The sequence below is a fragment of the Saimiri boliviensis genome, chromosome 16, assembly GCF_048565385.1.
Source record: "Saimiri boliviensis isolate mSaiBol1 chromosome 16, mSaiBol1.pri, whole genome shotgun sequence".
NCBI classification, from domain to species: domain Eukaryota; kingdom Metazoa; phylum Chordata; class Mammalia; order Primates; family Cebidae; genus Saimiri; species Saimiri boliviensis.
The window spans coordinates 50,815,537-50,829,073 of record NC_133464.1 but is presented as its reverse complement, the minus strand read 5'-3'; the positions used below and the strand labels follow the sequence as shown (position 1 = coordinate 50,829,073).

The 13,537-nt window shown below is 35.3% G+C and overlaps 1 protein-coding gene across 1 annotated transcript in view; it reads right to left on the bottom strand.

Moving 5' to 3' along the window:
* Positions 1 to 13,537, bottom strand: part of DIAPH3 (diaphanous related formin 3) — a 489,112-nt gene that overhangs the window by 403,340 nt on the left and 72,235 nt on the right. The window contains exon 4 of the mRNA XM_074387642.1: positions 10,188 to 10,292. Within this exon, the coding sequence (XP_074243743.1) occupies positions 10,188 to 10,292 (105 nt within the window). The remainder of the gene's footprint in view (positions 1 to 10,187; positions 10,293 to 13,537) is intronic.

Below are 13,537 nucleotides of genomic sequence, written 5' to 3'. Positions count from 1 at the left end.
TCAAACTGGAAGGAGTATGGGTGACTACAAGAACCCCAGAAAAGATCTAAAGGAGCTGGAGAACTCCATATCCCATCAGTAGCCAGAGCTCCTCCGGAACAGAACCCTACCTTGAGGAGAAAGTGCTGAAAGTGAAATCAAAATTGAGCAGAAAATTCCTGTAAAAGACGAAAGACACCTCAAAGACAAACCCATAAATCAAATTGTAACTTACAGTTTCAAAGTGAGCTAACAGACATTAAGAGAATATATAAGACATGAAAAAGTATTTAAAGTAGACTAAGACACACTCAAAAATGCAGTGAGGGAATTCAAGAAAAAAACAGAAATAAAAAATCATTTCAGAAATAAAAACTAACAAGGAAAACAAGAATAAACATAATGTCATAAGAGATGCAGACATGAAATAAATAAAATTTTTTAAACTTAAAAAGAAATAAAGAATAAGAAAAAAGGCATTTGGGAGAAGATGGCATATTAAAGATAGACAAAAATCCAACATACAGATACCAGAATCCATGAAAAAGAAAACCAAAGCAAAATACTAGAACACATCCATGAAAGAAAAATAAGAAAAAAAGAGAAACACAATAAAAAAGTATACTGCATACTTGATAATCCTAACTCAGACATCCCAGATAAAGATAGACAATAACTTATAACTAAATGTTAGTTATCAGCTGACCTTTTGACAATAATGAAGTAAAGCTTTATATCAGAAAAAAATTACATAGTATTATTCAAGGTCCTAAGTAAAAAAACATGTGAACCAAGGATTTTATATCCAACAAAATTGACCCAACAATAAAGGGCACATACTATTATCAACATGCAAAACCCAGGAAATATTGTTTCCATGAGCCCTGCTAAAGAACAAACTTCAGACAAACAAAATGTTTGTTTGAAATATCAACATAAGGATGGTGGTGAGCATTCAAATATAGTTACTTAATGAGGTTAAAACTATGTGCAGAAAACAGAAACTGGACTCCTTCCTGACACCTTACACTAAAATTAACTCCAGATGGATTAAAGATTTAAACATCAGACCTAATACCATAAAAACCCTAGAAGAAAGTCTAGGCAAAACCATTCAGGACATAGGTACAGGCAAGGACTTCATGACTAAAACACCAAAAGCAATGGCAACAAACACCAAAATAGACAAATGGGATCTAATTAAACTCCAGAGCTTCTGTACAGCAAAAGAAACAATCTTTAGAGTGAACCAGCAACCAACAGATGGGAAAAAATTTTTGCAATCTACCCATCTGGCAAAGGGCTAATATCCAAAATCTACAAAGAACTAAAACAGATTTACAAGAAAGAAACAAACAAAAGTGGGCAAAGGATATGAACAGACACTTTACAAAAGAAGACATTTATGAGGCCAACAAACATATGAAAACATTCTCATCATCACTGGTCATTAGAGAAATGCAAATCAAAACCACAATGAGATACCATCTCATGCCAGTTAGAATGGCGATCATCAAAAAATCTGGAGACAACAGATACTGGAGAGGATGTGGAGGAAGAGGAACACTTTTACACTGTTGGTGGGAGTATAAATTAGTTCAACCATTGTGTTAGACAGTGTAGTGATTTCTCAAGGATCTAGAAATAGAAATTCCATTTGACCCAGCAATCCCATTACTGGGTATATATCCAAAGGATTATAAATCATTCTATTATAAAGACACATGCACATGTATGTTCACTGCGGCACTGTTTACAATAGCAAAGACCTGGAAACAACCCAAATGCCCATCAATGATAGACTATGGACAAGGAAAATGTGGCACATATACACCACAGAATACTATGCAGCCATAAAAAATGATGAGTTCGTGTCCTTTGTAGGGACATGGATAAATCTGGAAACCATCATTCTCAGCAAACTGACACAAGAGCAGAAAATCAAACACTGCATGTTATCACTCATAGGCAAGTGTTGAACAATGAGAACACATGGACACAGGGAGGGGAGCATCACACAATGGGGTCTGTTGGGGGGGACTAGGGGAGGGACAACTGGAGGTCGGAGGTTAGGTAGGGATAACATGGGGAGAAATGCCAAATACAGGTGATGGGGGCATGAAGGCAGCAAACCACCTTGCCATGTAAGTACCTATGCAACAACCCTACATGATCTGCACATGTACCACAGAACCTGAAGTACAATTTAAAAAAACAAACAAAAAACTAAATGAAGACTAAAAGGAAGAATGTGAAATGTTATGGCTATATCCTTGGTCAATGTAGATACAGTATGACAAAATTAGCAGTTGGAAACAGAACATATGCAAAATAAAAACTTTTTAAATACACATACACGCATGCATTTTTATTTTTCTATCTCTCCACTACAAACAATTAAATCAAAAAAACAGTAAGTATCCTTGGCCCTCAGGCTGTAAACTTTGTAATATCATTTCCCACACTAACGGAAAGAGTCAACTGATACCAGGTTTAACATGATAAATATACTAGAGGAGCAGCTTGATCATCAGACCAAAATGAATAGGAGCCAACCAGACAGGTCCCAATGGCCAAAGATGGGACACTTTGATATTCACTAAAAATAATTGTAATGCATAAATTTTTAATGATATTAAAAATGATTGGTCATCTTCAGAGAATGACAGAGAATAATGTCAATATATTGAAAGCTGATAAATAAAAGAATCAAGCATTTATCCTAAATTTTCTATATCACTGGCTAACCAAACAGTATATAAGAGAGATGTCTCTTTGTAAAAGTACTCCAATAAATGAAAATGAAATTAAAGAATTCTAATTGCAAACCAGATGCAAGTACCTATTAATTAAAGAATATAATATTTCCTGTGATCTTGGTAAACAGATGAAACCTGAGTCTGATCATGTCTCTAGATCTAGCTGTCTCTGTGCAGAAAATAGAGGATAGGAAAACATGTTAACTTTACCACAAATATACAAATCAGTGAAATTCACAATGTCCTGGATAAAATAACTGAAGATTAAACAAAACATAAAGATATTTCAAATTTTAAAATACAAGCAACAGCAGCACATCTGGTGGCCCCATGGATCTATCACTTGCTTCAATGGTGTTTGGACAGAACAGACCCAGGGACTTCCTCTCAAAAAACTTTTTAAATAAAAAAAGGCCAAGCACAGTGGTGCACATCTATAATCCCAGCACTCTGGAAAGCTGAGACAGGAGGATCACTTGAGCCCAGGAGTTCAATATTACAGTGAACTATGATCACTACTGCAGTCTAGCCTGGGTGACAGAGCAAGACTCTATCAATATATGGATGGATGGATGGATGGATGGATGGATGGATGGACTATAGTCTGAGGATACACTTTTGAGTGAGATAGATATAAATATATTATAATCCAAGGATGTACTTTTGAGTGATAAAACTATAAAGAAACTCAAGGAAGTGATTCCCATAAATTCAAGATGGTGATTACTTTTAGGCTAAAATATACACAAAACTTAAGAGAGGGTTTTGGGTGGGACAGGGCAGATAGAGGGCTTTCCAGGATGACTGGCAAGGTTTTATTTATTTATCTGTGTGGTGTTCTCTTTATGATAATTCATTAAGGCACACATTTGTTTTTTGATGTTTTCTGTAACTATTTTTATTTCACAAAGTTTTTTTCTTTTTTTAAAGTCAAAAACCCTAGTTTCTAGTCCTAGCTACAGCATTAATATGGGAATGTCACACACTCCCTCAGACTATTCCCTCATGTGCAAAATGTAGAGATGCTATAGCTTCCAGACCTAAAGTAAATTTTAAAAAAAAAGTGAACTACCACTAAGTATATCTACTAAATAAGAGAGTATAACAAAGTCATCCTTAACAAAAATGTAGAAAAAGTTTTAAACTCATCAAGGCAGTACAAAGCCATTTCCCAATTAAAAAAAATTCATAAATAAAATCTACCATAACAGTAATATACAAGGAATAGTCAAAACCTAAGATTAAATTTACTGTTGGACTATTTGGTCTCCACACCTCAACAAATCGTAAGGACAGATCCTTAATTTACTTAATCTACTCTGGAAGGCCTTCTGGTAATAAAAGCATCTGAAAAATTTTTGTATCACATTGATAGTAAGAGGCTATACCAACCATATTTATTGTCTTGAGGGTTGTGGGGGAAACCACCACACTGAGCTGGTTAGGAAATGGCAATAAGTCAGAAAACCATTAAATCGCAAACAAATGCCTTTTGGGCATCAAGGTGATTGAACAGCCTATTAAGGATTTTTTTAAGTATGTATAAAATTGATGCCCTTAAGGAATAACTAAGAAATCAAAGGATATCTCTTACGTACAAAATAGCTTAGGTGTTTAAGTTTAATGCCACCAACTAGGAAGGTGAATGAGTTCACTTAAGTTTTAAAATCAGGCGTACTCTTCTCCGTACTGATACCTGTTCTATTGGGCATCTTTTTCCAAAATAGAACAAGTTCTTTTCTGTTATAATAGTTAACCTTCCTTTTGATTATTTTTACTAGTGACCAAATGTCATAGGAACTTCTTAGCAGCTACCAGTTTGTATGCTACTTGAATACTCTTTTACATGTTATGCATATGGCAAACTATCCTTGAAGCCACAGTGACTAGATAATAGTTTTATTAGTAAATGGTCCATGCTTAGCCTTTAAATTCTATCAATTCCTGGTCTCTTGTTAAATTAATGTTATACTAAGAGATATCTGGTGATAAGGCTCATCTTCTACAGCCCAATAGTTCTCATTCTCGACTGCACCCTAGAATCACCAGGAGGGCTTTACTCAATACTGACGCCTGGGTCCCATCCACAGGAACTGTTAAATGGTAAAGGCTGGACACTGAAATACTTAAAGTTCCCCAGATGATTCTACTGAATATCAAGATCAAGAGCTAATGCTTCTGGACACTTTTTCCTCATTTCATCAATTACATAGCCCCTTTGTTCATTGAAAGACACTGCACATATGTAGCATTTATTTTCTTAAATTTTCACTTTTTCCTTCAGAGGTTCTCCTTCTTTTAAAAGGTCCTTTATATTTGTATATATGAATGTCATGTGCCTCCTGTGGCACTTTCAAAGTTATCAAAACATTCATGGTTATCTGACATAAGTTTAATTATGTTCATAAAAATCTGAAAAGTACGTACAAGCATAGCAAAATGTCTTAGGCCAAGAAACAACTCAGTGACAAAATGAAAACAACCTTGCATGACCTCTAATGCCAATAAGTGGTATAAACATCATTAACCAACTCAGGCTCTAATAAATATTCAACTAGTAAATAGCAGTTTTTCTATATCTGATGAAGGCTTTAAAAAAATGCTACAATAAAAGAAAAGCTGTCTTAACTACCTATAAGATTTTTAAAAGACCAAAAGTACATAATTATAATGTGAGCCTAATATAATGTATTCCTATTTAAAAAAAAAAAAAAAGATAATCAGTTTCCTTATTATCATCTCCTACCTAAACAAAAACACAATGCAGTAATACTAGAGAACATGACACACCACCAATGCTGCCCAGAAACAACTCATAAGGAATCTGGATAAATTCTAGCTCTTGGAAGATCACTTTAATTGTGCATACATAAAACCTATCCTATAGAGGGATAAGTGAAAACTAAAGTGCCAGCTAGATTATTAGAAAATACTTTTAACAAGAAATCAGTTCATTGTGCTGAGGCTCTGAAATTTTCTGCTAGCCAGCAAGTAAGACCTGGAAACAAGCAGGCAAAGCATCATAAGCAAGGGCACTGTGTTTATCAGATATATCGAATGCCAATCATAATTATTTACTAAGCTCTTTTGTTATAGAGGTTTTCTTATCAAATCCCTGATCTAAAATAGAATCAAAAAAAAATCCATGTTAATGTTAACAAGAATGTGTGAAATTTTGGTTCTTCTAAGTTTCTAGTAGATACAATATAAACCTCCTCTAAGTAACAACAAACAAAAATGAGAGAAAATAATAAGAACCTAATTTACTTGTACCTGACAGTGTTTTCCAAAATTAACATTGGAAACTGTAACTCGAAGCAAGAAAAACTGACACTGCAATCTATTAAAATTTCATACTAATATTACAATATTAACAAATCAGTGCTAAAACTAACAACTCAATCACAGATTTTCCATCTAGAGAAAATATAGCTATCCCTCAGTAACTGGAGGATTGGTTCCAGGGCCTCCCACAGACATCAGAATCCAGAGATGCTTTAGTCTCTGATATAAAATGGCATATGTGCAATGGTATTTGCACATAATATCCACATCCTCCCATATACTTTTAATCATCCCCAGATGACTTATGATACCTACTACAATGTAAATGCTATGTAAATAGTCATAAGATTGTTTAGGAAATAACAAGAAAAAAAAACAGTTGTGCATGTTCAGTACAGACACAATTGTTTTTCCAAATACTTTCGACCTGTGATTGGTTGAATTCATGGATGCAAAACACATGGACACAGAGGGTTGACTGAATATATAAATCTAAATATATGACTAATATGTTCTCAAAACATAATTCTTTTCTGATCAAAAAGAACAAAGTGGCTCTTCAGCTCCAGATCCTTTCATGAGGGAGGGAAATCTTTCTCAAAAACCCCCAAGTGGAAGTGCCCACCAGAGTGTACTGGACAAACCTGGATCACATTCTCATACCCTGGAAGTTGAAAAAATGTAAATCTGGTATTTTCTGCTTCTAAATACGACACTTGCTTAAAAAAAATTTAATAATCCTTTCTAATTGCACAAATTCCATTTTATTCTTGTGCTACCTAAATTCAAACTTACTAAGGTCTTAGAAATAACCTAGTTTGATTGGTGGCATTTTTTTTTTAATTCTAAAAACCAACCTTATCTACATTAAGCCCACTTTAAGGGTTAATACTTTGAGGGTTAAGTATTTTCAAATCATACACTGTAGACATCAGTACTATTTTCCAAAAAATAATATTAATGCTTACCCACAAAAGAGAACTTTGAAGCAAATTCAAAGCCTAAAACCATAACAAAAGTATATCTTTTTTATCCTCTATTCTTTTCATATCCTTTCTAGAACAATCTATCTTTGAATTTTGATTCTGTTATTTTCAAGTAACTTTTTCACCAGTCATTAATGTAAATAAAGTAGCATGACAAAGTCTGTACCCTAGAGTTAATAAAATGTGTTTCTACTTTCAGAGCAAAAATAAATGACTGGTCAGCTTGAACTTTCTATAATGGCAACCATCTGCCAAATTATTCAGAACCTTTCTAGGAAGAGCCATGATCCTCCACACACTAATTAAATGAGTCAATGCTGTAATCACACTTTAGCTAACTAATCTATTTCAATCCTGATAATTTAATTACCTAATTCTGGTAAACAAATTTCAACCTTAGTCCAAAATGATTAGAGGATTAAAGTTTAAAATGAGTAAATGCAAACTGAAATAGATCCACTATAACAAAGTTCAAAACAGTTTATTCGTTCCTTAAAATTATGTTTATTACCTCAAATTCAAGAATTAATATGAACTATCATGCCAAGGTTTTCTAAGCCAGTTCTAACCGATGTCATATCTCTTATATTAAATGAATTCCTGCTTGTTAGATTTACAATTCCCTAACAGGGTAATCTTCACTGGCTACTCTGCACAAAACATGAACACCATCTCCACTCACCCACTTTGTTGTTTTTTCCCGCATCCCATTTCACCTCCTATTACATATGTTTATGGTTTCTGTTATGTACATCCAGTGCTGTTACATAGGACACAGTGATAGACTGTCTTCGTGCACCATCTCTGGTGCCTAAAATGTTGCCTCACCTGCAGTGGCGCTATCTTGGCTCACTGTAACCTCTGCCTCCTGGGTTCAAGCAATCCTCCTACCTCAGCCTCCTGAGTAGCTGGGACTACAGGCACAAGCCACCACACCCCACTAATTTTGGTATCTTTTGTTGAGACAGGGCCTTATTATGTTGCCCAGGCTGGTTTCGAACTCCTGGGCTCAACTGATCTGCCTGCCTCAGCCTCTCAAGGCACTGGAATTACAGGCATGAACCACCACACCTGCCCTTATAGACACTTAAAAAAACAACCAAAAAAAGCCTTAGAAATGTAAACTTACAAATAGTAAATCTGTATATTTACTGATGCACTTTTCTCTATATTTTAAATTACGGTATAATGATTACAACAATAACAAGAACAATAAACAAATTGCAAAGAAAAACGATTGCTACCACCACCACTACCACAAGAGGCAATCACCAGCTATAAAATATGTTGTGTTCAAGAACAGAAAATCAAACACCACATGTCCTCACTCATAGGTGGTATTGAGCAGTGAGAACACATGGACACAGGGAGGGGAGCATCACACACTAGGGTCCGTGGTGGGGAACTAGCGGAGGGACATCAGGGAGTGGGGAGTTGGGGAGGGATAACATGGGGAGAAATGCCAGATATAGTTGATGGGGAGGAAGGCAGCAAACCACATTGCCATGTATATACCTATGCAACAATCCTGCATGTTCTTCACCTGTACCCCAAAACATAAAACGCATTAAAATCTGTATATAAAATATATATATATAATATATATTTTATATATATATATATTATATATATATTATATATATATATATATATATATATATATATATATGTTGTATTCTAATCATGGAATAAACAATTTAATCTTGTTGTTATTATTATTTTTTTAGATACAAGGTCTCACTGTGTTACCCAGGCTGGAGTACAGTGATGTGATAGAAGCTCACTGCAGCCTCAAACTCCTGGGTTCAAGCAATCCTCCCACCTCAGCCTCTCGAGTAGCCAGGACTACAGGCTTTCATCACTACATCGAGCTAATTTCTTTTTTTGGTCAAGACAAAGTCTCACTATGTTATCCAGGCAGCTCTCAAACTCCTGGCCTAAAGAGATCCTCCCACCTTGACCTCTCAAATCACCATGCCTAGCCGATTTAACTCTGATAAGTACACTATATAGGTATTCCCATTTTATGGATAAGAAAATTGCCAATCAAAGTTGTAAAATAAGATTTCCAAAGCCAAGCAGAGATATGTAAGCAGATCCAAAACACCAGAGCTCTGACTCTTAAACCCCCAATACCAATTTGTGATATATAAGTATCATTAAAGGACAAAGGCAATTAGTATCGGTATCATAGTAGCAGAATACAGAGCCCATATATATAAAGAACTAAAAAAAGCACAGTACGGACAGTGATTTCTATACCTGAAGAGCAGGCTGCCAGAACATGAGACATGTTTAAAAATTAAACATCACTTGAGTCTTTCTTTCAAAAGAAATACCTCAGAGTCACTGACTGGTCTAGCAGATAAGTGGAGTTAAAGTATAAATAACTTATGTTCTTGCAAGCTGAACTTAGGTTAAAATACACAAGGAAGACTAGTGTGTTAAGCTACTTTTTCCTAATCCAATTCTGTTGTAAATTGAGCCAAAATCATTTCCTACTGTCTTTCTACTGATTGCTTCTTCATTGGCTTCCATTTCATATTTTTTATCCAATCCATTTGTTCACAATTTGTATATAACTAGTCAAGCTCATTTGTTGTTCCATGAAATAAATGCAATTGATTCTGTGTGCCAGTCATGGTTTCTTAGACATTTAGTCATTACTTCCACCCACATATTTCATGTTTCTCTAGAAAACTGGCAGCCATGCAGAGGCCTAACGCTCCTTTCAATACCAACATTTATAATTTGTTACAAGATAATTTTATTCATAGGGAGACTCACATTAAAGATACACTTCTAAGCCATTGTTATGTACCCAGATGTAGAGTAAAATCGGACTCACTTTTCTATAATACAAACATCGCTCTGATTTATGTGACCTTAAAAAAATCAATAAATATATTAATTCACTAACAAGGAAAGGTGACAGAGTAGACCCTCCACAGTGGTTCTTAGCAATGTAACTGGCTAAAAAACCCAAGCAGCTTAAAAGTTATAAGATGAGAAATATTTTTAATTTAAACAAATGTATAATACTTGTGCCCTTAATTATGCATTCAAAAGCCCTCTGATTACAGCTGCCCACAAACTTAAGTACTTCATTAGACAAATGTGTTGTTTTCCATACTGAAACATGTTCAGCAGTATTTTTCAACTTGACAGTTTTACTTACTGTCTTAGAAGCAGTATTAATGTACTGCATCAGCATTTCTTTTTTGATACTGAAGTCCTTTTCCCGCAATGGTGCCTTTTTATCTTCATTTAAATTCATATCTTCCTGGAAAACACAATTAAAATGCCTCATTTTAGAATCTAAGGAGAACAGCAATTCCACATGCACTGTGAATGGAAAAATCAATAATTTGTGACTAAAGCAGCATTAATTGTTTTGGAATGATTTACGTGTAGTTCAGCATGAAGGAAGGAAAGAGAAAAGAGCTGGAGAGAGAGAGAGAAGAAAGTATTCCAGATCATTTTAACAGGTAAAACACTTACCAAATGAACCTTTAAAATTCACAGCAGGCAAATAAAATTATATTCACATCACTATAGATAATTAGACAGTTGCAGATTTCTGCCATTCATAAGGCCATTAGGATTCACAGTTTCAATATATTTATTTATTTTTACAACAGCTGCACCTGAAGCTACCTTGCACTGCTTTGAAAGAGCTGCTCTTTGTGTCATAAAAATTAAAAACTAAATAAACCAACCAATTTTCAGATTCTGATACCCCAAAACACATATCAAATACCCAGTATTGATTCCAGCAAAAGACAAAGCATTTTATAGTTTTGTCTTTTCCCTACTCTTATAAAACATGTTAACTAGTTAATTTATTGAATGTTCATATCACATAAAAGTTATACTTACAAAAATAGCCACCACCTAAAATCTAACATTGCTCAACAGCACCAACCAAAATAAGGGTTTAAGTATGCAAGATCTTGCTACAGGCTTAATTTTGACTAAAAAGTCAAGTCAGGTATATATTCACATAAATATATGAATTGCTCTTAATTAAGCTGCTGAAATAAGAGGCTGTTCTGGCAAAGGAAAGGGTGCCTGAAGTAAGACAGAAATGGCTAAAGGAGAAGGGCAGCTCAAATGAATTTCCTCCTGAACCTAGCCCTAAGTCATTTGTGATATGCAATGTGAAATACCTGAATGTATATAAACTCCGTATCTACTCAGAATAGATCTACAAAATCCTACTTTGGATCACCGATGGAGCCTAGCAAGTCAAATTTCTTCCGGATTTTATAAGGGTGCTACATTCATCAAATGCTGTGGTTTATGCCTTCAGCTGACTCAATTCTTGGCTACCAAACCCTTCAAGCAATTAAAAGTCAACATTCCCTTCATTTTACCTTGATAGAAATATTTAAGATCATAGAAACTGTTCCATTTGACACTACAATAAAAGGTAGTAATTAGTAATGCCACTTTTGCTGTTCTAGTTAGAAACACCCTGTTATGTGAATAATGGTTTGTTTTGTTTTGTTTTGTTTTCTCTAAGCTAGTGAGAGAAGGCTCAATAGGACTTAACATCATATAGGAAGCATTTTGGAAATTTTGGAAACTTCTGTAAGTCTGTTTGTTAGTTGTCACAATAATTGAGGTGATGCTAGCAGCATTTACAAGGGTAGCACCACAGTTTAACCTGTACAGTAAGAACTACCTGTGCCCCATAAAGAGATTCACATACACAAAAAAGACAGAGGGAGAGAATCATCCTTAACTAAGACTAGACTTTAATTCAATGGAACTGTTCTAGGAAAAGTGAGCCCCAAATCCTGAGTTTAGCCCAGGAGGGCTCTTGGCTACATCACAGAAAGAATTCAAAGGCAAGATGGTGGTATTACACGGCAACCTTTTATTGAATAGTGCTGCTCCATGCAGAACAGGGCTAACTCAGGCAGTGTGCACAGAGTCAGAAATGTATGTGCTCTTGGCAATTGTAATTATTCTCACTTAAAACCTCTTTGCTGTATGCAAATTAGGGGGTGGGTCAATGTAAATCAAGGGGTTGGTTATTTAGAATTTTCTAGGAAAGGGGTGGTAACTTCTGGGCCATTGACATGGCATTTGTGAATTACTATAGTGCTAGTGGGAGTGTCTTATGCTAATGAGTAACGAGGGCAGCTAGGGATTGCTTTTGTCCCATCTGCCAGTTTTTTTTTGTTTTTTTTTTTTTAATGCCGTCTGGACCAGTTTCTTTTCTGATCAGCAGGGTTGAGACTAAAAAACAAGTTCTGCCAGTCTCCTATTCCAGAAATAGAAGTAAAATGTAAAATTATTACATATTACTTTGTATTGCATGCTTTTACTTTATACTGAATTTTCCAAAAATCAAACTATTCTGTAAATTATAGTTACACTGTGCTTTCTTTAAGCTTTACCAATAGTTATGCTTCATTCCTGAAATGTAGGTGTCCCAGGGAAATACTGTTGGTGGTATCTGAATCCCCAAAACAGCATAGCTGTATCAATCTGCCACTGCTGTACTCACAGAGGCATGAAGCAGAGATTCAAGTGTGTGAATTTACACTTGATCTTAGCCAAAAGGCCAAGAAGCGATGTGTGTGAATTTACTATACCTTCTTGAGTGGTCATAGCCAGTTGTTTAAATTGAAATATATATTTTATTATAGAGTACAAAAAGACATTGATTTTCTTAATTTATGAACATAGGTAACATTATCTATAACAAATTCCACAGGAAAAAAGTAATGAGACAGTTAGAGGATAACTGTTATAAAAGGTGGGGGAATCTGAGAGCACTGGGAAATTCTGTTTTAAATTATTCACTTTATTTTTATTTTCAGTGTAATGACCAAACATTATCCAGTCTCTTTAGTAAATTAAAATACTTAATAGATACGGAATACCAAAAAACAGAAAGCCCTTTAGTTATGGCTGAAACTGAAATACAATTTCAAGGTGAATAGTAGAAGGAATTTTTTTTAAAAGTCCTCTGCTTTCTTTTTAGAAAGACATCTTCGTGATAACACCAATTCATACACGAAAGTGGTTGTAATGGTTAATTTTGGGGGTTGGTTACTTTTAGGTGTGATGGTTAATTTTAGGTTAGTCTTCTGGCTTAAAGGATACCCAGATGGCTGGCAAAGCATTATCTCTAGGTATGTCTTTCAGAATAGATTGGCACGTGAATCAGTGTACTGGGTAAGGAAGATTGCCCTCAGTGTGGGCAGGCACCATCTTATCAGCCGACAGCTTGGATAAACTGAAAAGGTAGATGAAAGGCTAAGTCTCTCTCTCTCTCTTCTGGAACTGGAACAACTTTCTTCTGCCGTTGAACATCAGAACTCCAGGTTCTTCAGCCTCTGGACCCTGGAACTTGCACCAGTGGCACCCTCCCTGGAATTTTCAGGCCTTAGGCCACCTCAGCCTCCAACTGAGTTACAGCAACAACCTCCCTGGTTTTGAAAACTTTGGACCTGAACTGAGCCGCACTGCTGACTTTCTTGATTCTCCAGCTTGCAGACAGCATACTGTAGG